The 23,787-nt window shown below is 40.6% G+C and overlaps 1 protein-coding gene across 1 annotated transcript in view; it reads left to right on the top strand.

The window, feature by feature from the left end:
- The window catches only part of FAT4 (FAT atypical cadherin 4), a 123,043-nt gene that overhangs the window by 56,088 nt on the left and 43,168 nt on the right, over nt 1–23,787 (top strand). The window contains exons 2-6 of the mRNA XM_053940696.1: nt 6,592–6,723; nt 9,404–9,665; nt 11,359–11,709; nt 15,787–16,709; nt 17,425–17,599. Coding sequence (XP_053796671.1) covers nt 6,592–6,723; nt 9,404–9,665; nt 11,359–11,709; nt 15,787–16,709; nt 17,425–17,599 — 1,843 coding nt within the window. The remainder of the gene's footprint in view (nt 1–6,591; nt 6,724–9,403; nt 9,666–11,358; nt 11,710–15,786; nt 16,710–17,424; nt 17,600–23,787) is intronic.

The following is a 23,787-nucleotide window of genomic DNA, read 5'->3' as shown; positions in this document are numbered from 1 at the left end:
AGTAATTCCTGATTCTGTGAGGTAAAAGGAAATATTTCTATAATCCCTATTCTAAATTACTGTTGTCTTGTATACAGGGTTGATGTTTTATTTGCTTTGGGGCAACTGAAGTGGGCACTGGTGGGGCCTAGGACAGCTTTCACATCCTGTCTTGCATTAAGCTTGACCTCAGACATCAGAATTAACTTTTTTAAACCTGGCTTTTTAATTTTTTTTCCCAAAGAGTGCCTTTTTAGCACTTTTCCCCCACATTTTCTCCCCAGCTGCAATCTTCCCCCTGTTAATATTAATTCTTAACAACATTACATTTCTATTTAACAGGTTTGCTGGCCTGCAGCACAGTAGATTAATGTGATTTTTATTGTTCTAACATGCACTGGGATTGTTTGCCTCCTGGAAAATGGGATATTCAGATGCCTCATTCAGCCTCAGCTATTGCCTTGTCCCAAGATATTTTCTTTATAAATGGGCTTTCCGTCTTGTGGAAATCGTAAATGTGCGTGATCAGTAGTTCAGGTTTTTCACCTTCCAGATCTCTGCTATTATTGGGTATTCAAATAATTTCAAAGCAAAAGTGTTTATTTTTTTACCCTCAAACTTACTGTTCCCCAGTGATTTAGAGCAAAGTGGGAAACTGGTTCAAGATGGGCTGTGGGGTTTTATATTTATTTATTGATTCATTTATTTACGTAAAATTTTATTACTTTCAAAGAGGATTTTTCTTTTTTTCCTCAAAGTGTATTTCCAGAAATGCATTGTACTCTAATCCTTTATCTCCCCATTCCCTTGCCTCTCCAGTTTGGAGGAAGCACCCATGGACTGGTCCTCAAGCACTGAGTGTAACCAGAACTTCACTGGTGTGAGTGGCCAGTCTGATTACTCGCGTTCGTTTAAAAACGGAATCTATGCATGCATGTGTGTTTTCCAGGATTAGGGAATCATTATTTGCTGGATGAAGAAGGCTGAACTGATGAAGGCAAGAAGAAACAAATGACTAGTGTTGGCCAGGTTCTTCAGTCAGTTACATGGATGGGGTGAATTAATAGTTGTATTCTTTCTTCTTATCATCATGAATGACATTACTTAGAATATTTACCAAGGGAGGGGGAAATAAAATCCTTTCACTTTTATTCAGTTCAAATTGATAATGTGCTGCCATGGTCTCCAGCAAAGAAGAAAAAGTTCCTTAATTTTGTTTTAAGATGAAGGATCATCTAATGACTTAGGCATAAACAAAAGTCTCCATGGTGATTTGTGGCGATGCCGCTCGTGGATTATTAGAGAGTATCTCCTGAGAGAGGCAGTGAACGTCACAGCAGCAAGCAAAGGGAAGAAGAATGACTCAACACCATATAAATTGAAAGAAAAGCTGTTGCCTCTGCACTCTGATCTTTAATCAAATAGTTGTAGCTTTTGAAGAGGCATCAAAAGCGTGAGGCATCTGGGAGTTCCTCCCTTCTCAGATCGTGTTCTATCTATAGATCTCTGATCCACTGTGTGCCATGGATAGCATGGCTCCAAGCAAAAATTACTCCTTGGGGACTCCCAGGGAAACTTGCTGCTGCCACGTGAACTCATTCATGTTTCCTGTGTCATCTTTTTTTCCTCCTCTCATTGTCATTTGATAGGTGAAAGAACTTCAGAAAGCTGTTCTGTCTGTAAACCCTCCTGACTTTGGAATAAAAGAAAACTAAATGTTAATAACTGTAGTAAAACAGAAGTGGCCAAGTGAACACATTGGTTTATGGAAGGTGTTATGATTGGTTAGAATTTGGCACCCTGCCTTGCAGGGCAATGTTTTATTTTACATACCTTTGTAGCTCATAAACCCAGCCACTAAAATAATTTCTTTTTCCAGAATAAAACTCTCATTTTAAGCTTTTTATGTTGAGCATGGACCTTGTCTAGCCTGTTCAGTAATAGTTACCTGGGGTACTAGTATTTTTGAAGTGGAATTGAAATGGTGTTTTTGCTCTGAGAAGTAAAACTTCGTCTTTTAGCAGCTTAATTCAACAAATTATTTTGAATAAGCTGAAGAATAGTTTATGTCCTAAAATCTTTGATAGATCTGTTTGCTTTAAAGCTTGAGGTCTTGTTATGATGCCTGTATCTGTTAACAGCCGAAGTTTATCTGAATGGAGAAAGAACTATTTTTCTATCATCTACATTCAGAGTAAATTGTGGCAGAACCGTTTTGAGGTGAGTGCTGCCCTGCCTCAATCTGTTCTGCATTTGTTTAGGGAAAAAAAAAAAAAAACTACAAGAGGCTAATTTGGGCAGCAAATAAGAATCGTAACAAGATCAAAGCAATTAATACTTCCTCTGCTTTTAAAATGTCTGTGACAACAGGCTGCAGCAATTGAGTTGTCACAGATGAGGATGGGCTGGCCATCTGTAACCGTGGCGGGGGGGGGGGGGGGGGCATTATTGTGAGAGTGTTATTAAGCCTGTGAAGGAGAAATTTGATTAATGCACAGCAAAATTTGTGGTATTGTGTGGCTTTCTATATTGCCGATCTCTGTGGTTTGTTGTATGCCTCTGTTTTTGCATCTTCGCTTGAGTCAAACATAAAACAAGCACACAAACAGAACTAATTAAAAAAACCCACACAAAGATGGTTTGCATAGAAATTGATATGTAAAATTACTGTGTTTATTTTACAAGGGTTGGTAAATAAACAATGTGTATTTTTCTGAAAAATAAGCTCTGAGGGAAAGCTTTGAATTTCAGTCTATTTTTTTTTTCTAGATGTATTAAATGTATGAAGGAAAAGCACTGTACTAGAATTTGTACAAAAGTAGAATGATTTTGTGGAGATCTATGTGCATGTGGATTAACCAAAGCTTTCTAATTTTTTTCATTTTCCTTTGAACAACAGGAGCAAGACAACATTATGAATCTATTATTCAGTTTTCCATCACAGTCTTAACAGATTTAGGAGAGTCTGTAACTATTTGTGTTCTCATGGCTTCTGCAGCAATTCAAGGCTGTTGAGAGGAGCAAAGCCCCCATCAGTGCCTGGACCTCAAGAGAGGGCAAGTTAGAGAATAAAGAAGGTGCAAAGATGCTTAGCTATCTTTGCTCTTTCTGTGTTTTATTATATTTAAGTCCTATGAGTGGCAGTAAGAACTTTTGGGTCTTGTATTAAAAGTTGTTGTTGATACAAATAGGAATTGAGGATTTGTCAGATGGAAAGTTGCAGAAATTGTTGCATAGTGCAGTACTTTGAGTGCTGTGAGGTGGTTGGTTTGTATCTGCCTTTGCATCCTAGATTTGCACTGAATGATGAGTTTGAGGTCAGGGAAGAATATTCCTCATTTTGGATAGATTTGGACAAGGGGATGGCAATTATCACTTTCCATGTAGCCTGGGCATGTTGCTTCCTGCAGTTCTACAGGCATTGGTATGTAATGGTTCCTTCCTTCCAAGGTTTGGATAAATCCATTCAGCTCCCTTGTTTTCCATCCTGTGGTGTATTTGAGATTTCGAGGCCTTTGGTTTCCTAGATATTTATTCTTGTACTTGCTGCTGTTGCTGGTGGGTGGTTTGCCACCAGTGTGAGCTGGGAGAATCATGTGTGCTGAGATCAGCACATGATCTGTAGACCCTTTGGAATGTGACTCCTGTGGTGCAAACAGCTGGTGACACCACCATGAGCACCTTTTCTTGCCTCTAGGGCAGAATTACACTTAATTTTTAATTGGTGGTGTGTGGTAATAATCAAACCATGTATTTCCTAAAGTGACACACATTGATTTCTTTGTGCAAATGTCAAGTGGGATTAGAAAGATAGAAGCAGTTGGTTGGGGAAAGGTTTAGTTTAGATCTTTGATTAAAGCTTTGGGGATTTTTCTCTTTTCTTTTTCTTCTCCAGTAAAGATGTGATAAGATATGCTTCAATCTTCCAGTGCCCTGTGGCAAAGGAAGATTTGTGGTTGTGGTTCTCCTGTGGCTTGTGCTTCGTGTTGGAGTTTATGGAATAATTTCAAAGTGAAATTTGTGAGCTCCTGGATATTCAGTTTACATCTGATCTCATTCGGGATGTATGAGAGGCTCTCTTAAAAGAAATGTAACAGACTCTTGTTTGGGGAAAATATGAAGTTTTTTTCTCAAATCTTTTTTCATAGATGTCCTTGACCAGTCTGGATGAGCCCTGAGGAACCTAGTCTAGCTAGTGAGTGACATCCTCATCCCTGGCAGGGTGGGTGGAACTACATCATCTTTTAGGTCCCTTCCAGCCCACACTATTCTGTGATTCTATGATTACTTCAGTAAAATTTCTGCAAATGAGTGCACTCCCTAGGTCTGCAGTTCTATTTGTAAGCTGAAGACGTAAATTCTAGCAGAAGTAGAAGGATAGCTTTAGACACAGATGCTAATTAGACTTAGCCAATGGTGAATTATAAAGCAGTACCCATTATCTAAGCCTTGTGGATAAGTAATAAATCATGGTGTAACTGCTCTTTAAAAATGTTATGTTATTTTCTAAAAAAATTTCCGTCCTTATTTGAGAATTTCTTGGTTTTCTACCATCTAAATCACGTCCTCAGTATAAAATACAGTTTCTTTGTTTACTTGTGAACTGATTTTTCAGAATAAAATTGCCTCTTATATTCTTCTTTTTTTTACTTCTCTGGAATCTGACTTTATAATTAACTTATTTGTCCCCCAATCCTTAGCCATCTGTGTTCTTGGATCCTCACTATTTCACATTATTTAAGCTGTAGGCAATGCACAGCTCCTATCCCAAACCCCCAGAAGCTGTCACATATTTTTCATGTGATTTGTGCAAAGGGCAATCTCTCATCATGAAAACGGGTTCTGGTGGTGAAATGTCACCCGCAGCTGAAACATTAGCTGTGAATGACACATATGGTAGGAATAGATGAATTGCAGAGCTGTGCAGCTGCTTTACCTTGAAACCCTGTCTGGGGAAATGCTGCACTTCGGGGAGGAAAGCAGGAAGAGTGTGCTCTGACAGTTCCGTGGGCAAGGAAGGCTGGCAAAATCCTTCATCTGACATTTTTGCCATGCCCCTCCCATTTCTGTGATTGTCACTCAGTCTCCTTGAAAACCAACCTAGGTGGCTTTCTTCTCCCAAAGTTTGTGTCTGGTGAGGTGGTTGTCAATCACTGCTTGTGATGCTCTGCTCAGCACTCCTTCTGCTTCTGCTGTCAGGGATATAAATTTAATGATAAAACCTTCTGGGTTGATCTGTCTCAGGCTGTGAAGTGTACCATTTTTGAGTGGCCAAAGGGATTAAATAGGGGATAAATAAATAATGGCCTTCTATCAAAGACCCCTGTTCTGTCTCCACTTCCAGCACATATAGCTATTATATTACTATGACACTAATATTAATATAATTTCTCTGTGTTTGGGATCATCCTGGTGATCATGTCAGAACAGTTTGGCAATTGGTGATCCCTATGGAAACAGAACAGAGAAGAAAATGTTGTGACTGGGGACTAGAAACAGCAGAAATTGTAGGCTTTGGATCACCAGAAATGCCTGTGCTGCTTATATCCAGAGCAGCCCAATCCCTATATTTTCAACGGAGTGCCTGGAGAATCCTGGTGGACAAGGGCATAGCAGATACTGTACCATAAATAATATTTTGTCTGTCAATTTAAGCCATCCATACCTTTGCCTTTTACCTTTCTCTGTTCCTCAGTTCTTTCAGCTACTCATTTTCTCCTTAGTGGGTCTTCAGAGTTTGGTGACTGTTCAGTATTTTGGGTCCAAAACCATACTTTTTTTTCCCATGATAAATATAAAACAGCTGTGTCTTCTTTTTCTATTTTGGAATATTACGTTCCAGACCTAGCAACATGAGAAAACGTAGCTCTGCATCTTTCTGAATTACCATCAGCAGGGCAGCAATCTTGCTTATGAAAAACTAGGGATAAAGAGCACAAAACAACCTTTCAGGAACTATCATTCTTACTTGGAAAAGCATACAAATATGGCATGTGAAAAGAACATTTGTTGAGATTTGGATAGTCAAGGAGAGTAGATGCTAGTGGGTGCTCCTAAAGTAACATTTATGTTTGCAATTAGAGGGGAGTTTTGAGAGAGAGAGAAAAGCAGATTATTTGTTACAAAATATATTAAGTGCAAGGGTGTTTTTTCTCCCTCTCGGAACGGAGAGTTGCCAATATATAAACATTTCAGAGAGAATTTTACACCACCTCATCTTTATGTCAGGCAGCATTTAATGGTTGAACGATCTCCTGCCCCGGCACTTGGCAGTTATTCTCCAGTGGCTGACTTTGAGGATTACAGTGACAGTCTATCAGTGGATCTCTTCCAGAGTAAACTAGACTAGGACCATTTAAAATCAGTTGCTATCAACAAGTCAAATTAACTTTATTTGTGTAAGAGGTTTTCCTAGGAGTATTTTATAACAATGAGGAATTTTAATATCCAGATGGGCTTTTCCTATTGTTGGTGTGATTTGGGAATGTGCTAATTCATATGATTAAGAGCAATTTATCTGATTTCTTTCAGAATTACTTTATTAGTAATGTTCAGGTCCAATCCATGTCCAGTGCTCACTCCAGTTTTTTTTCCTATTCCTTCTTTTTACAGGTAGAAATAACACTTCAGGATATCAATGACAACCCACCAGTATTCCCCACAGACATGCTTGACCTGACTGTAGAGGAGAACATAGGAGATGGATCTAAAATACTGCAGCTGACAGCCATGGATGCTGATGAGGTAGGAGCATGATTTTAGTTTTGAATGTTGGTACTAAAAGTGCCATTCTAGACATGTTTTCTTCATCCTTTGTGTGACCTTAGCCTTAGGAATCATGGCAGTCATTCACGAAGTTCTGTCCAGTATTGTGCAGGTCTGAGGTAACTTTGAAACAAAGATGTTGTAGTTGAGCCCAATTCCAAGGTGTGCAGTAAAATTAATCTGAGACAAGCCTGAGACAAGCCTTGGAGAACAAGTAAAACTCTGATAATGCCTGCTTTCCCTTTGACTAGACTAGACTAGGGATAAGATCAGTATTATACCTTCCAAAAGAAGGTTTTATTACCAAAAAAAGGGGGAAAGAAATAATGATAAAATGTGTGCTCTGTACATGAATTTGTTTGCAAAAGAATTTTGCCTTCTGAGATTCCTTATTGTGAGAATGCTGCAACTACTACAAAGAAACAACCATACTATTGATGCATTCATTTATTTTAGAAACTTAAATTATAAAAATGTTAATCGTGTTATCTTTGTTTGCTTGGACTGTTTCTTTCCTAAGGAAAATTACTAAAAAGTCAATATAACCATACAAAAAGTTTGTGTTGTCATTAAAATACAGAGTTACACTTGACAACAAGCAGTTCTTGTTTTCCAGTAATAGGACAATTCAGCCTCTTCAGGAAAATTTTATTCCTGGCCGTTTTTGTGTTAGCTTGGTTAGTCTTCCTGTGATTGTTAATTGGTGTACTTAATCTTACTACTGCAGAGGGAACTATGGGAACACCCCCGGGAATGGTGCAAATGTGATTGTAAACATTTTGGTTTTCCCTTTATTTTCCAGTAGTAGCCTGATATACAGACAAAACCCAGGATTTTGGAAAGGTGCACTTGTCTTTCTTTGAGGAAGCAGTAAATACTGAGCTATCACTCTGTGGTGTGGTATGGCAAATATATCTAAGATTATAGCAATAATACTCCAGCCTCTTTTTAACCATTCCTGAACTGCACCTAATCTATTGCCCCTTCTGAAGCACTCCATCCAGTGGGAAGTGATTTGTTGCCTTAGAGAGAAATCAGTTTGTGTTTTTATCAAAAGGAATGATTTCAATTTCCCTGCCAGAACATTTGTAACTCAGACTCTACGAAGAGCCCAAGTTTTCCTGCTGATGAGCAGCTTTGGGCTGAGATACCTTTTTATTCCCCCTTATTTTTTGAAGCTGAGGGCAAAGTATAAAACAGTATCACATATGGCTGTAGTTTTAGCTGCACTCTGTTAGAAGGGCTCTGGCTGGTCAAACATGGGGTGAAGAATGTGATCACCTCTGAAAATTCTCATGAGATGTGATGGCTAAGCCACACAATTGGAGGAAAGTGTGTGACATTCCCTGGACACACCTGAGCACACAGATGAAACACTGCATGCAGCTCTGTAGGGTTGGGCACCTGCAGAAGCCTGTTTTCTTTCTAAATTTCCTTTTATCAGTTAGCTCAGTCTGACTCTTTGAAACAGCACCCCAAAGAGAAAGTTTGGCACGGGGCACTCTGGTAAGGTCAGGTAACTAATGCTTGTCTCTCCTCTCACAAATACAAGCAGGTGCTTATCTCTGTTAATTTGCTTTTTTAGGCAGGAGTATTTGAAACAGCCCTAGAATTCCTTTCTGCCTTGTCTCTTTGATCTGCTGTTCATTGCTGAAGTGCCACTGGGACGTCAGCAGCAGGTTTCAGCTGTCAAAACCGAACTCTGGCCTGGCACCAGAGGAGGGCACAGTAAATATCTGCTTGCATTTCCAGGCACCATCAGCAGGGTTTAGAGTACTGTATCTGATGTTAGAGGCTACCAAACCTTCAGTATCCCTAAGCCTCTTTTGGAAAAAGAAGTAGATGACATTTTTCTATGTAACATTACTTTTCTTTAATTTTCCTTTCAGCCAAAATGCTCAAAGTCCACATGAATGCTTATTTTTTTCCCCAAGAATAAATGAAATTCTTTGACCCAAAAGCAAATGCTTTTGACTTGCAGCACAACCCAAGAGATCAGAACTGTGATTTTAATGATGTGTGATTTGTCACTTTGGGGTTTTTTATTTACAGGGGTAAATATATTTCCATGCAGAAACTGACCTTTGAGGGGCTGCTGCAAGCACAGCCTCCATGAGTTTCTCCTGACCACGAGCTGTGGCCCTTGCCCTGCATGGTGGCTGGAAGTGCTGCCACGTGGCTGCCCCGGGTCCTCCCTGCTTCCATGCCTCCCTCCTTCCTTCTACTGCTCCCTATTTCACATCTCCAGAGAGCAAGAAAGGCAGAACTGATCCCACTGGCAGGGATTTAATTTAACCTTCAAAAATAAAACAAGAATAAACATTGATCCTTATTAAGAAGTCACACTGCTCGATGATGCTGGTTTGAAACTAAAACAGGTAACAGAGTTTTTTGGTATTGATTGGATGAAATCCTTTTACAAAGAGTGGAGCACAACGTATCTGGGTAATCTCATTATAATTTCATGTCTCATAAATAAAAACTGTGTGTATGTGGGGCTGAAGCAGGAACTGGGAAAGGAAGGCTGTTTATTAAAGGAAACTGGATTCTGAAAAATAATCTCCAAGCGCAGTTACTGGAACGATCCTTGTCTTACTGCAAGTTATGATGTGGTTTTCCTGGCCAATGAGGCGATTTGACCACTTCTGTTCTGGCTTAGGGAGCCAATGCCCTGGTGACATACACCATCATCAGCGGTGCAGATGATAGCTTCCACATTGACCCTGAGTCAGGGGAGCTGATAGCCACCAAGCGCCTGGACCGCGAGCGCCGCTCCAAGTACTCCCTGCTGGTCCGTGCCGACGACGGCCTGCAGTCCTCGGACATGAGGATAAACATCACCATCAGCGACGTCAACGACCACATCCCCAAGTTCTCCAAGCCAGTGTACTCCTTTGACATCCCAGAAGATGCCACTCCAGGTAAACAGGACATGGAAATACGACCACTGGCGTCTCAAGTGGTTGTTTTCTTTGTTTAAAGCTGGTTTTGTATGCAGGAGTGTGTTTTGATGCTTGAAAGGGGAGTTGTAAACTCAAAAGTGTTTAGATCAAAATAAGTTTTCAAATACTGTGCTCTATCACATGCTTCCACGTGAGAAATGAATATTACTTCCAAGATTTTATACAGATTGTTAGTACAAAAGCAGTATCTGCCAGAGGTATCTTAGAAGCTTATTCTGGAACATGAATAAACCAAGGAGATGCAAACGACATGGTGATAGCTTTCAAGCTTTTATTAGGATTTTCATAAGCATGGGAGTCTCAGTTTTGGAGAACTAAGGTTACCCCCATGCCTCCAACTTTTGTACTCTTCCCCACAGTCTGTGTCACAAAATTTGATGGTGTTTTGCATTAAAGAATTACAGTCTAATCAGCTGTGCCTCAGGAATCTGATCTGGAAGTAATTGAGATGTCTGTATAGCACAGAGTGCTTTGGTTGCTGATCCTCAGCCATGCTCTTTTCTATCAGAGCCTTGAGTGTTGGTCTGTTTCAGCAGGAGTAACCCTGGAAGAGGCAAGCCTATTTCCCTCCACATTAAAATGAGACTTCTCTCATTAATCATTTACAGGGTATACATTAGTGCTTTACACCCAGCTCAGTCGTGGTGGATGCTGAAGGAACAAATAGGCTGATTTTGTATTAAAGTACTGCATCTTCTCCTGCTCTGCTCCCCAGCAGTCCAGGAGCAGCCAGCAGGCTCACCCAGAGGGGAAGGACCATGAGGTTTCCCCTTCAAGGTTCCACTTTCTATCCCAGAGAGTAATCCCCGTTCCCCTTGCAGTTAAAGAAATGTTAAACCTTGAGATCATCAAATGTGTGTGAAAGATACCAGCCTATCCAGCTGGATTAAGGGGGATTGCAGCACTCTTCTTTGTTCTGATGATATAAGCAGTTTCCATTATCATGTTGCTTGAAAGTAGTTAACTGTGCTGCACGTAGTTCATCTGGTTCCAGGGAAAGGAAACTTAATGATTTTTTTTCTTGGAAATGAGCTGATCTTAATTATAATTAGTGTTCGAAATACTAAAAAGTGACACTTGATTTCCAAACTCTAGTCAGATAGGTCAGTCATGCGAGAGCAGCTATGCAGAAATGAAAACACTGGCACAAACTCACAGGGCGTTGAATTTCAGAAAACAGCGGAGAACAGACCCCTATAAGGTTTCTAGTTTTCTAACCACAGTTACCCAGTGCAAAGGCACTGTTTCAAAAAGCAGAGCTGGGTTATGTGGTTTGTACTGACATATTGGGTTCTGCAGTTGGAAAGAAATATCTAGAAGGTTCCAGAACTTGTGATTGTCTGCAGCAAAGGGATGGTCCTTTGAGTCATAGGAAGAGAATGCCTAGCAGGACAAAAGGTATTTTTGCCTCTGTTGATATCTAATCTGCATAAAGATAAAAAACATCCCTGGCCATTTCTTATGGTGTTTGAGTAAAAGCAAGAATATGATGTCCCTTTCAGCTTTGAAAAACCTTTTGCAATAGTTATTCAGACAGTGTTGAGGCTTGAGCTTCTCTTGGAGGGCATCTCTCATCTGTGGATCTGCTTGATGCTGAGCTGGCTCTTGCCTGTTGCAATGCCTGATGGTGCTCTGCTGTTGTGCCACGCAGGTTCCTTGGTAGCAGCCATTCTTGCCACTGACGATGACTCGGGCGTCAATGGGGAGATCACGTACACCATAAGTGAGGATGATGAAGAGGGAATCTTCTTCCTGAATCCTGTCACCGGGGTCTTCAACCTGACCCGGGCCCTGGACTACGAAGCACAGCAGTATTACATCCTCACCATCCGTGCTGAGGATGGGGGAGGCCAGTCCACGGCCATCAGGGTGTACTTCAACATCCTGGACGTCAATGACAACCCGCCCGTGTTTGGCATGGCCTCCTACAGCACTTCCTTGATGGAGAACCTGCCCCCTGGATCTGCCATCCTCAACTTCAGTGTCACCGACGCCGATGATGGTAGGAGTTCCCTCACGTTCTGTGTCTGTGGTCATAAATCTGTGCTTCACCTTAGCAATGTGTTAGAAGACTTACTAAAAAAAGGGAAAATTAGCGTTACCTGTAAGTTGCTGCTTTCATATGCTTAAATTCATATTTAAATTAGACCTAAGTCTGCCTTTTTTTTTTTTTTTTCTGAAAGTTTGTTGTAAATTCTGAAGGGGGTTGTGGTAATATCAGATCTTATCTGCAGTCAAATGCACTATAACTTATAAGTCTATCATGAAGACAGTTGTCATCTACAAGTTGTTGATAGTGGAGGTTAAAAAACATATTGAAAGAGATCTTAGGAAAACTTCCCATTGAAATAAGCTTTAATATTGTGATTATTTATGCCATCTAGAGGGTGTTAATGTGTTGAGTGTAATAGGTACAATTTTTATAGCTTGCTTAACCATTTTGCCATACAGTTGTGCCCAAGTAAGAAGAGTTGTAGAATATGGCCAAAAAAATGCATAAACAACTTTCCATTGTGTACTGCATTTTCTGAAGTGTCCACAGACATTACGCTTAATGCAAAAAATTCCTCATAACATTCACGGTGACTTTATAGGTGAAGGTTATTTTTGTGACATGTTGAGCAACCTTGTCTCCTCTGAACTTGACAGGGGCTCAGTGGAAGTGTCTCACACTGAAATGTGCTTCAAGGACGAAGCACCTACATGCTTTGTGCACCAAATTTGGTGCACAAATCCCTCTTTGTGCACCAAAATTGACTGAACCTATCAAGATTGCTCAGCAAAGCAGTTTTTCCTCAGGAAATGCTGAGTTGTTGGACTCCAACATTTTTGTGGGGAGATAAAATTTGCACTGATGGATGGAACTTTCCATGGTAAAAATTGTATAACTGGTTTTGAGATGAAGCTGAGGAAGGGAGAAGAGATTCCATAAGATAAGCCAACAAATCAGAAGTCATAACTTTGTGATACTGACTGTTTTTGCATGAATCTCTCTTTCACCACACTTGTTAAGGCTTTTATTTTATTTAAACTAAACAAGTTGGAGGAGGAGCTTGTGCTTGTATCATGCATACCCAGGGAAGGGATTGATCCTCCAGACTTGTAGATAAATGGGTTTGTACCTACCTTATCTTTTATATCTTATTTTCCTGTCAGGACTACAGCACTTGGTTTCAAAGCTTTTTGGAAGTCAACTTCACTTTGCTATTATGAGTCTGTTTTCCTTTCCTCTTGCGCCTCATACATTAATTTCCATCTGTGCACAGTGGATGGGAACTATATCATAGCACTGACATATCAATTCACATTCATCCCACACTCAGTTATCAAGGAGGCAAATGAGTACTTGAGGAGCAACGCAACAAGAAGTCAGATATCTTGCCTTTTATATTTTCTGACACACTTGTTTTTCTATCAGGCTGGATTTAAAATTAATAGGGCAGAAATATCATTCCAAGAGCATGCCAGCTTGAGTTCTCCCATAAGACTGTAACTTAAGCAAATGTTATGATCTATTGTTTCTGTTTCAAGCCCAAACATGTTATCTTGTGTTGTCTTATGTTTATCTAGAGCACAGAAATAGCTAATGCTAGTATTATACTCTTCTCCATGTGCTCACAGATAATGCACTCAATACAAATATGATTTCCTTGATTATTTATGTTACATGATCCTATAGTTTGAAAGAGCTCTGCAAAGACATTGTTTTATAATGAGGTATGGCTGTTGTTTAGGATAAACACTGATAAAATACAGAAACATGGTGATAGTGAAACTGCTCCAATTTTCATTTTCTTGTTCAGCACACCCCTTGGGAAACAGCAGCTGTTGATCTCAGCTTGGACTGTTTCATATACAGGTCCATAGCAAATATCAGCTACAGCTCTTGGATATTTAATAATATAATAATATATACTAAAGAACTCAGTTACCTAAACTTGAAATTCAGATTTTATTTTTTCAACAAAGAATTAACAGGAAAAACCTTTAGAGGAAAGCACACACATGTTTGTCAGTTTGTTAAAATTTTGGTTAGGTATTCTTCAAGGCAAAGCTGGTGTAATTTCCCAGCTGAATTCTGCAGGTATTTATAGAATGGCAGGGGGGAAGTAGTTTTGTTGGGGTTTTTTTTAGTCTTATTAGTAAATAAATAAAAACAGAAACAAAACCCTTTAGAAGAGTGTTATCCTGAAATTGGTGACTCTATGTCTGTCCTTTCAGTGTTTTATCAGATGAAGCCTCAGATTAAATAAACCTAAGGTTCAGCAAAGAGGATGTCCCTATATTCTCTCTAAGAAAAGCCCAAGCACAAGCTTGGAAGGGGGGATGGACGAGGTGCACAATGCCAGCTTGGCTGGCATGCTGTGTTTAAAAAAGAGAATAGTTCATTAAGTGCCCTTCCTGGCTCCACTGATATTTAGGCAACTCTTCTGTTTCATAGTTTAATTTATATAAGCATTAGCAGCATGGAAAACCTATGAGAATACAGGACAAAGAATGAAATGTTCATAGAGGTGAGATAAGGAATAACAAACTAATTTTTTCTTAGGCGTAAACACCATAGAAAACACTGGAGGGGAGAGGAGGAAATAGAGTATTTTTTAAAGTAATTTTCTTCTCCAGGACCCAAATCCTACCCATCTCCAAAAATCTTGAATTGCCAGAAAGTACTTTACTGAAATAAAGACTTTCATACATATAATTAGTCATTTGAAAATACAACTGAACAAAAAGCAGAGTAGCATTAAACTTTCACTGTCCTTCACTTGATCAAAGTAATGGAGAAACACTAATATGTGTCAGATAAATTTATTAATTTCTTTAATTGCATTCAAATGTTTTGTCTTTCATGTTTGGTTCTATTCATTTTATAATTTGACTCCTACAGGAGGAAAAAGAGAGAAAGATGCCAATTACACTAGCCACTGGGGGAAAGACACATAAGACTAGATTTCTCAAGTCTGAGCATAACAGCAGAGATTAATAAATCTAAGGCAGGGATAATTTATTATCAAAGCAATTCACTCAGAAAAGAGCTTCTGAGTAAAAATGACAAAATGCACAGCAATCAGTGAAGTGGGTAGCTTGCTTTGCATGAACAAGCTAGTTTGAAGGTAAAATAGTAGCTAATGGTTGGTTAATTTACTAGTACTAAACACAGTCTTGAATATGCAAAACAAGAACAATTTCTGAAATTAATTAAAATAGGGGTAAGATAGATGGAGGAGAGAACTTTTTCCACATTTGGATGTTCCCAATAATTAGTTGTTTAGAGTGAACTCTGGAATTTATGCAGTAGCACATGTTGTTTCCTACAAGGAATATGTAAGGATATTTCATAGCCCTGTCCAGGTTCCGGATGCATTTCTCTTACTGGAATGATAAATCTCTCCCCTGACCATAATTGCTAGTTATGTTTTGATCATGAGATGAGTGAGGGCTGTTCATTTGATATTTTGGAATACCATGCCATATATGGGAAGCATACCTTTCCCCAGTATTCACCCTTGGCTTGCTCCAGCTAGGCTTGGGAGTTTCTGCTTGTGGCTTTTTTTAATTGAGTGGAAAAATTCATGAAATAATTACATTAATAGTAACGTTGCTTAGTTGAACTGGGAAGAACAGAGGAAACCAGATGTTCAGTGAGCAGAGAACTATCGACACTTGGTTTCTGAAGGAAAACCCTTCAAATCCTTTATCCCTAGCCCTTGTAGATGGGGAAAAATTACTTGTGGTGCCACCGTGGAGCTCCTGCTGAATGAAATGCAGAGATTAACCCTGCCAGTCGTTCCCTCTGTGGCCTCTCCAATTAACATCCTCCTTCTCTCTTTCATGAATATTATCTTGACAGAAAATAATAATTTCAAAGGCTTCTGCTCCACTGTGAAACTTGGCTGAAATTAGCAGATGGATTCAAAAAATGGTGGTAAAGAGGCTGAATACTCAATGTGGTTGTACAGTCCTGATTTCTGTAGGAAAATGAAGGAAAATTTTCTGTGGAAACAAGGCCAGAAATATAGATACCTAGTTCAGTGGGATGAAGTCACATTATCTACCTTTCTTCTCCCTCCCCAACCAGGTCCCAACTCTCAGCTGTCCTTCAGCATCGCGTCCGGGGATAGCGCGGGGCAGTTTGGCATCGACAACCGTGGGGTACTGAGCATCCGGCAGCCCTTGGATCGGGAAAGCCAGTCCTTCTACAGCCTTGTTGTGCATGTCCACGACATGGCCCCCCTGCCAGCCTCTAGGTACACCAGCACAGCCCAAGTTTCCATCATTCTGCTGGACGTGAACGACAGCCCCCCGAGCTTTATCTCCCCTAAGCTGACCTACGTGCCGGAGAACACGCCCATAGACACGGTCGTGTTCAAAGCGCAGGCCACGGATCCCGACAGTGGTCCCAACAGCTACATCGAGTACAGCCTGCTCCGGCCTCCAGGAAACAAGTTCAGCATCGGCACCATTGATGGGGAAGTGAGGCTCACCGGGGAGCTTGACAGAGAAGCCACGGCCAACTACACCTTGACTGTGGTAGCCACAGACAAGGGCCAGCCGTCCCTTTCTTCGTCTACGGATGTGGTGGTCGTAGTCCTGGACATTAATGACAACAACCCGCTCTTTGCCCAAAAGCTTTACGAAGTGGAGGTGGCGGAAAATACTTTGACAGGGACGGATTTAATCCAGGTATTGGCTGCTGATGGAGATGAAGGGACGAACGGGCAGGTCCGCTACGCCATAGTGAGTGGGGATGCCAACAGTGAGTTTCGGATCGATTCTGTGACGGGGGTGATAACTGTGGCCAAGCCTTTGGATAGAGAGAAGAAGCCGTCCTACACACTGACTGTTCAGTCATCTGACCGCGGAAGCAGCCCCAGGACCGATGCCACGACAGTCAGTATTGTCCTGAAGGATGTTAATGATTTCATTCCCACATTTGAGCTTTCCCCCTACTCTGTGAATGTCCCCGAGAATTTGGAGATGCTCCCTAAAGTTATTCTTCAGGTGGGTACATTCAGCAATAAATGCATGTCTCTGACAATTAGTATCATGCCTACATGGTATTAATACACAGAGTCCTTCCTCCAAAATTAAAGAGGCTCAAAACAGTGGAAAAGCTGCCTCTTGGCTTTAATTGAATTTGCAGTCTTTTTTGGCTTGTTTTCCTTTTTGTTTGTATGGCTGGGTTTTTTTGTTAGCAAAAGTTAATATTATTCTTTGGAGTTCTGTTTGTGTTTTCCCTGCCTGTCCTCACTCCTCCACTGGAACTTTGAAAGTCTTATCTATCCTCTCATCTCATTCTCAACTTCCGTGCAACAAATCTCTCAATCTGGTTGTTGCCTACATGGGACGATGCGGTGTGCCAAATATTGAGAGAGAACTAAATGGAATCTGACAGCAGGATGTGCAGTGCTTGCTCTCATACAGAGCTTAGCCTATACCAGGTCATTTGTGTTTTTCATTGAGCCCCAGCACAGTTTTACTGTATTTACACTTGAGAAAAATACATAATCAACTATTTAGTATTTTCAAACTACGCTTTTTAAATCCACCACCACTGCGTTAAATATTTTCTTTGTTCAATTACAGCTAATTTATGCTTGTAGCATTCACATTAATTCAACCCGTTAATTTGGATTATTATCATAGAGAATGCTTCCTCTATCCTGATATAATTTTACAGTCTTTGATATCTGTCCTGTTTGCACTGCTTGTGTAGGTTGTAGCAAGGGACGATGACCAAGGGCTGAACAGCAAGCTGACCTACATGCTGGTGGCTGGCGATGAGGAGGGAGCCTTCACCCTCTCGGGCAGTGGGGAGCTGCGCCTGGTGCGGAGCCTGGACCGGGAGACCAAGGAGCAGTACCAGCTGCTGGTCACAGCTGCTGACGCAGGTGAGGCAACCACAACATTTCTTCTTCTGAGCTTGTGTGGGAAACATCGCATTCTGGACAGAAAACAAATGTTTTTGTGGCGGTCTGAAACTTTAGTGGATGGAGATTGGGTAGTTGTGTTGAACGGAGATCTCTGTGGAGAGAGCTGGGCTTATCTGATGTCAAAGGGAATTTGGTTTCTGGAAATCAGGATTTTATTCCTATGTCCAGTTGTCTGCTGTTGGTAGTGCTCACTACAGATTTAAGTAGGTGGATTTTTGCTCTGCAGTAATAAGTGGTCCTACCGAAGTAATAAGAACTTCATGCATGTTTACAAAAAACCTATTTAAAAGGCAATAGAACCCTGTATAATGTTGGCATCATAAATGTGCAGAGGTCACATCAGTGGCCAGAAAACAGCTATGGACTACTCAGTTAATCTTACTGAAATCTTAGCCCTGAAAAGAAATAAGAATTTGCATTTTAGTATTTTAATATTCTGCTTTGCTCAGCATCCAGTCATATCTTTGCACCACCAAATGTATTCCAAGTTCTTTCATTTAAAATAGGACGTGAAGTCTTGTTATGAAGATTAATTACACTTTCACTTGAGGTGTCCAAGCCCAAAATTTTGGTTTCAGATTTTGGTGTGAGTATTATTAACAAAGACATCCTGCTTCATACTTTGGACTGATCTCTGGTCTCCCATGGTTTGATGGATTTAATTTACTGCAGAACTTGTTCCTACTTTGTAGCAGTAAAAATAGAAGCAAAGCCGACTTGTTGACAAGTGAATACAGTTTTGTTTTCTGCCATGCTGTGTGCAGTATCTTGTGCCAGTGACAACAGCTATGGCTTATATTTTCCTATTGCAGCAGTGCTCAGGTATTCCACAGTCTGAGCACAGGCGAAGATGAAAAACACAATTTAAAGATTTGAGGTATCATTTGTCTTGTTCTTTGGCTAGAGATAACTATGTGCTTTATGATTTTTAGACTGGCTTTCTATTACTCTGTAGCTTCAAATTGCTCTCTTGTGACTTGGACTCACTTGGGCTTGAATGTCCTCATGTTCCTTCAGAAGCCGAGGCTGGATTTGTCTTGATGTCGCTTTGGTCCCTCAGTCCAAGCTGGCAGAAGTCAGTGAGGACTGTACAGAACAAAACACCTAAAGACTGAACTGATAAAAGTGGTATCATGCAGCCAACAATTATTGTCCTTCTTGGAAGAGGGAGGGGAGCAGAACTCAGCTGTACCCCTCACCTAGCACTGTGTGTAAGCCAAGAGTTTGACCAGAGCAGAGGCTTTACCTGGACTCTGGTTCCTAAAAACCCCACACAATCCAGGAGATTTAACCAACAGTTAAATCCAGCAGTCGCAAAGGAAAATATTTACTTGTGTTGGGAGATCTCTGAGTTTCAGGTAATCCAGGGAGACGTTAATACACGAAGTATGCATGGGACCTTTGCCATAAGTAGCTGACAAAAACAGCAGCATGTTTTATGAGTTTCTGTGTTTAAACATGTAGATATTGCACTAATTAAACACTGTTTGAAACTTCCTTTTTAAATTTGCTATGTTCTTGTAAAGCTAACTCACAAGTTCCCATGCCCTCCTGCCAGTGTTAAAATGTACTAGCAAGTGTGTTCAGCAGCAGCTGTTCAGTAGTAACTTCAAGCTAAGTATAACTGCTCTACTGTGCTTCAGTTTACAACCTGACTAAACCACAGCTGGTGTGATTTGGGATAGTTTTCAACCAGGCTGGTGAATAACATTAGCTATCATCTTCTGGTTACACTGAAGACTTGTTCTGAATTCATACCAGCAAAGAATACATTGAAAACTATGCTAGTCGTGATTTATCTGAAACATCACAGGAAAGTAGATGTCTTCAGTAGAAGTCAGTGGCAAAACTTAACTTGATTTCATGCAAGTAGGATGGGAACCATAGGCATAGTAAATATCCAGGTGGTACCACACTGGCTGCTAGTCAGTGCTTGTTTCATTGAATGGTGTATTTCCTGCCATACTAGCAAAAAAGATGGGACTGACATAGTCTTGAAATGAATAAGTATTTATGTTCTTGAGCAGCTGCTAAATGTTTATAAAAGAAACTCTCACAGACATGTCCAGCTCTTTGTCTAACATAACCATTTCTACTGAGTCTCTTAGTTTGTGTTTGTTTGATAATTCTTATTAAGAAGGATTTTGCATACAGACCATTCATCCAGAAATACTTCTGCAAAACAGGTAGGGAAGCTGTGCCTCACAAAGTGCTGAAAAAAGCAGACTTGACTGAAATTTTCCACATCCATATTATATTTGAGAATGAATCAAGAAAAAGGTATTATCCTTTGCACTTTGAGGTTGGCTTTTATTAGCTGTAACAAACCGTCTTTTCAAGTAGTCTTTAACAGCCCAAAGAACAGTCTTGCCATATATGGTGCATCAGATTTAACGTTTGGGGTTTTTTTTTACAGATAAAAATCATGGTACACATCCAGATGCAGTTAACTCAAGAAAAGTCCATCAAGAGCAAAATACTGTCTGTCCAGCCCTCTTCTCATTTTTCTTAGGGTCTGCATCTCAGTTTTTTATAGGCTGCACTGACTGGTTTAAAGCATTCAGAGATGATATCCTGCTCCTAAAGAAGTCTACGCCAACTCTTCCTGTTCTTCCCAGGAAGCAGACACAATACATACTTAGAAGCACCATTAGACATAAGAACTAATGGATTCCCAGCTTAGTTTTGGCTGTCTTCCTGGTCTTCTTATCCATAATCAAGGATTTCTTGCTTTTCTTATGTTTATTTTCACTTAATCAAGTTATGACTGTGGATTCTTGCTGTGTTACCTTAGCCTGTGTAAGGGAAGTTGCTGGAAGAAGGATGACTTGTAATTTTTCATTATCTTTATCTCGAGGTGTCCATCCAATGCACCTTTATAGATTTACAGCATGTTTTGGCAGCAGGTACGCTAAGTATAACAGCAAGGGAAGGATTAGGATGTGGTAAAGTGTGGAGCCAGCGGGGCTGCATAGGATACAGTGCCTGTGCCCTCAGGGATCTCTGTGCTCTTTCACTGCACACAGTCATGCTCTCCCAGAGCCCAGATCTTAGTCCTGGGCATGTGAGAAGACTTGTGAGTTATGAAGAGCTGAGCTGCTCATAAGCACTGGGGACAGGTCAGGTGGGGGACTGCCGGTGGAACCACGTGCCCAGCAATGGAAATCCGGGCAATTGTTGAAGAAGTGCTTTCCCAAGCAAGGCTCCCCTCAGGCCCAGGGAAGTCAGTCATGATAGATGCATTGTCCTGGCTCTGGCTCAACTATTCCTTGGCCTTGGCTGCTAATCCTCCGCCCGGTCCTCAGGGTGGATCACAGGACGGTGGAGAGTCTTCCCTGCGCACTGGGGGAGGGAAAGGACGGGCAAAATGACTTCTGGCACTCGGCTCGGTGATTTGTGTCCATGCAGCCTGCCTTGTGCTCAGTTTCCACAAGGCAGGCTGCACAAAGGGTTTTGATTCCTACCTTGGTAGGAATCACTCTTCCCTCACTTCTGCACTTCCACCATGCTTTCACTGTGGCTGGGCCTTGGATACTCGGCTGCCGCTCTAGGCAGGGGGGATTTATGAGGACACAGAGAGCATCCATCACTGGGAGCATTCAGCATCTTCCAGAGCTGTACACCTGTGGCTTTGGTTGAGAAATAAAACATAATTCAACCCTGAAGCTCAGCCATCCCAATTTAGAGACCCTCTTGCAGCGCAAGTTGTAAGACCAGAGTGCAAGAATTATAAATACAGCAGCAGGCAAAGTGATGGACTGTGGAATAACAGGATGGTGTTTAGATTGCAGATGCTGCCCCAGAATGTCTGCTAACATAAACGCCAAGAAACCTACACACAACTATTTGAATGTGTCTTCACGGGTCTGCTTCTACCACTTAAATCTGTTCTGCTTTGCTATACCTTTCTTCATGGCAAAATGGTTGGGAAAAGAGACTTTCTGCTTTTTTTTTTTTTTTTTTTTTTTTTTCCCACCCCATCTGGTGGGGATGCAGCACTAGGTAAACATTCAACTCTGGCAGCATGACAAGAACTGGTGCAGCTGCTTTTATCATCCATGTCTTTAACTCTTTGAGCAATTTTCTGGACAAATGTTAGCATTCCAACAGTCCTCTTCCTTTTATTTATTGATTGCAGGGAACTGGAGTTGCACATCTGGAAACCTGCTCACTGCTGTGCACTGCTCACTGCTCACTACTGTTTAAATAAACTGCAGCCACCATCTCTTGATTGGGTTGGTCAGAATGGCACATTGCCACAATAAAACCAAACTCAAATAATGATGTTTCTAATTAGAAGCTGTGTTCCTGTGTTTTGGGTGGGGGGGTATTTTCTTTTATTAAATAACCTATTTACTGATTTAGATAAATAGTCCTGAAAGAAATGAATCAGTGAATTGGTTATTATATTTAGTTAGCTGTTCTTTGTATACATCCCTGGCCTGGATGAAAAACAACCATATGTTTTTTCTTTAGGAAATGTTGGTCCCCGACTTATGCATTCTTTCCTTCAAGAATGTAGGAGGGCGACCAAGCAGAGAGGTTATATCCTTCTCAGGAATTCTCTTCTGAGCTAGGCTTTTGGTTCCCTTCAATCCTAAAATCAAATGAAAGATGACAGCGCAGTTGTGTTGGTTTTTTAACACATTTCAAGATATTTCCCAACAACAGAAGGACAGCTGTATTTTCTAGTAATGTTGGGAAAGTCTTAAGATACAACACTAAGTGAGATTTAAGTGGCTAGGCTTAAAGACATTTGTACTCATCCTGTTACCTTAGCAGACACTGTATTTCTACCTAACATGGGGTCTGCAGTGTAAAAAGATATTATTTTTAGAACAAATTTAGCTGTTTTAGAATTTTTGTGCTGTCAAAACAAACAAGCAACTCACTTATTTCAGCTAGAGATGTCCTGTTTGCCAGGTTCGCTGTGCAATGTCTAAAGGCACCCATTGCTGAAGCTTTGGTGAGCTAAATGAAGCTGATGTCTGCTCACGTTGGTGCCTAGAAGTTGACAGAAGAATTGCTCTCTTTGGTGGTCTTGTTTTATGGCAGAGCTGTTTCAAAATGAATTTTGGGTTCTGTCCCAGCTCCATTTATTTCCTTGTATTCATGGAAGCTCTTCCTTGTGTCAATGCTGTCTGCTCTAGTCTAGTTTTAGTGGTTTTCTATTTCACTGGTTTTATTATTTTTGCTCTTTTTATACTGGTACTAAAACTGTTGCTGCAGTAGTTCCGCCTGATTTTTTAATTTGTTTCTAAATGGCACCTTGGGAGAACTGAGATGGTGACACTCATCAATGAGTTCATAGTGTTCATATTGTCTTACCATCATCTAAAACCAGGAGACAAGAGAATCGAGAGTGGCATTTTATGGCTGCGGCAGTCTAATAGCAGGGTCTTGCCCTATCACAGAGACTAGAAACTGTTAGCATTTTGACATTTTCCTCTAGAAGACAAAAGCTGCAAAAGCTATTTTAAGGAAGAGTGTTTGTGGCAGAGTCAGTCCGATATCCCCTGAGGAGTTATTGTCAGGGAAGAGAGCATGTCAGTGTCTGTGGGATGTGACATGTTTCCTCCCCAAAGGAAATGAGGGCTTTAGCCCATGCCCTCAGAGAAGAGCCCCGTGAGATTCACAATACAGCCCCCGAATGCCACTTGAAGCATTTAGTCCTCTTTTTGTACTTAAAACTTCATTATTAGATCACTGTTTTCTACATAGTCCAGCAAGTGTCTCTGGCCTAAATCCAAGTATATAAATTCCTCTGGGGTGGGTTGCAGGAGAAATTTACATTCAGGCTGGCAATTAGGCTCAGGCTGGCCAGCTCAAGCTGAAATATCTGTGAAAACAATGAAAAATTTTCACTCAGATTAAAATAATGCATAGCACTTCATTTTCAAACCAACTCAAACTAGTTTAAAGGGGAAAAAAGCAGGTATATCTCTTAAAAAAATTCAGGTTCATTTATTTAAACTGGAAAGCAAGCTAGAATATAATGCTCAATATTTAAAAATTTTCAAGTTAGAAAGAATTGTCTGCTTTTCAGTTTGCAAGCCGTTATACTTTCTTCCTTACCTCTTCATACATCCGTCTTGCTCTGATTAATTTGAAACTTCTGCATCAAACTTAATTTTCAGTTGTTCTTC

The sequence above is a fragment of the Vidua chalybeata genome, chromosome 4 (assembly GCF_026979565.1).
Source record: "Vidua chalybeata isolate OUT-0048 chromosome 4, bVidCha1 merged haplotype, whole genome shotgun sequence".
NCBI classification, from domain to species: Eukaryota; Metazoa; Chordata; class Aves; order Passeriformes; family Viduidae; genus Vidua; species Vidua chalybeata.
The sequence above is the reverse complement of the archived record's forward strand: the minus strand, read 5'-3'. Positions and strand labels throughout refer to the sequence as shown.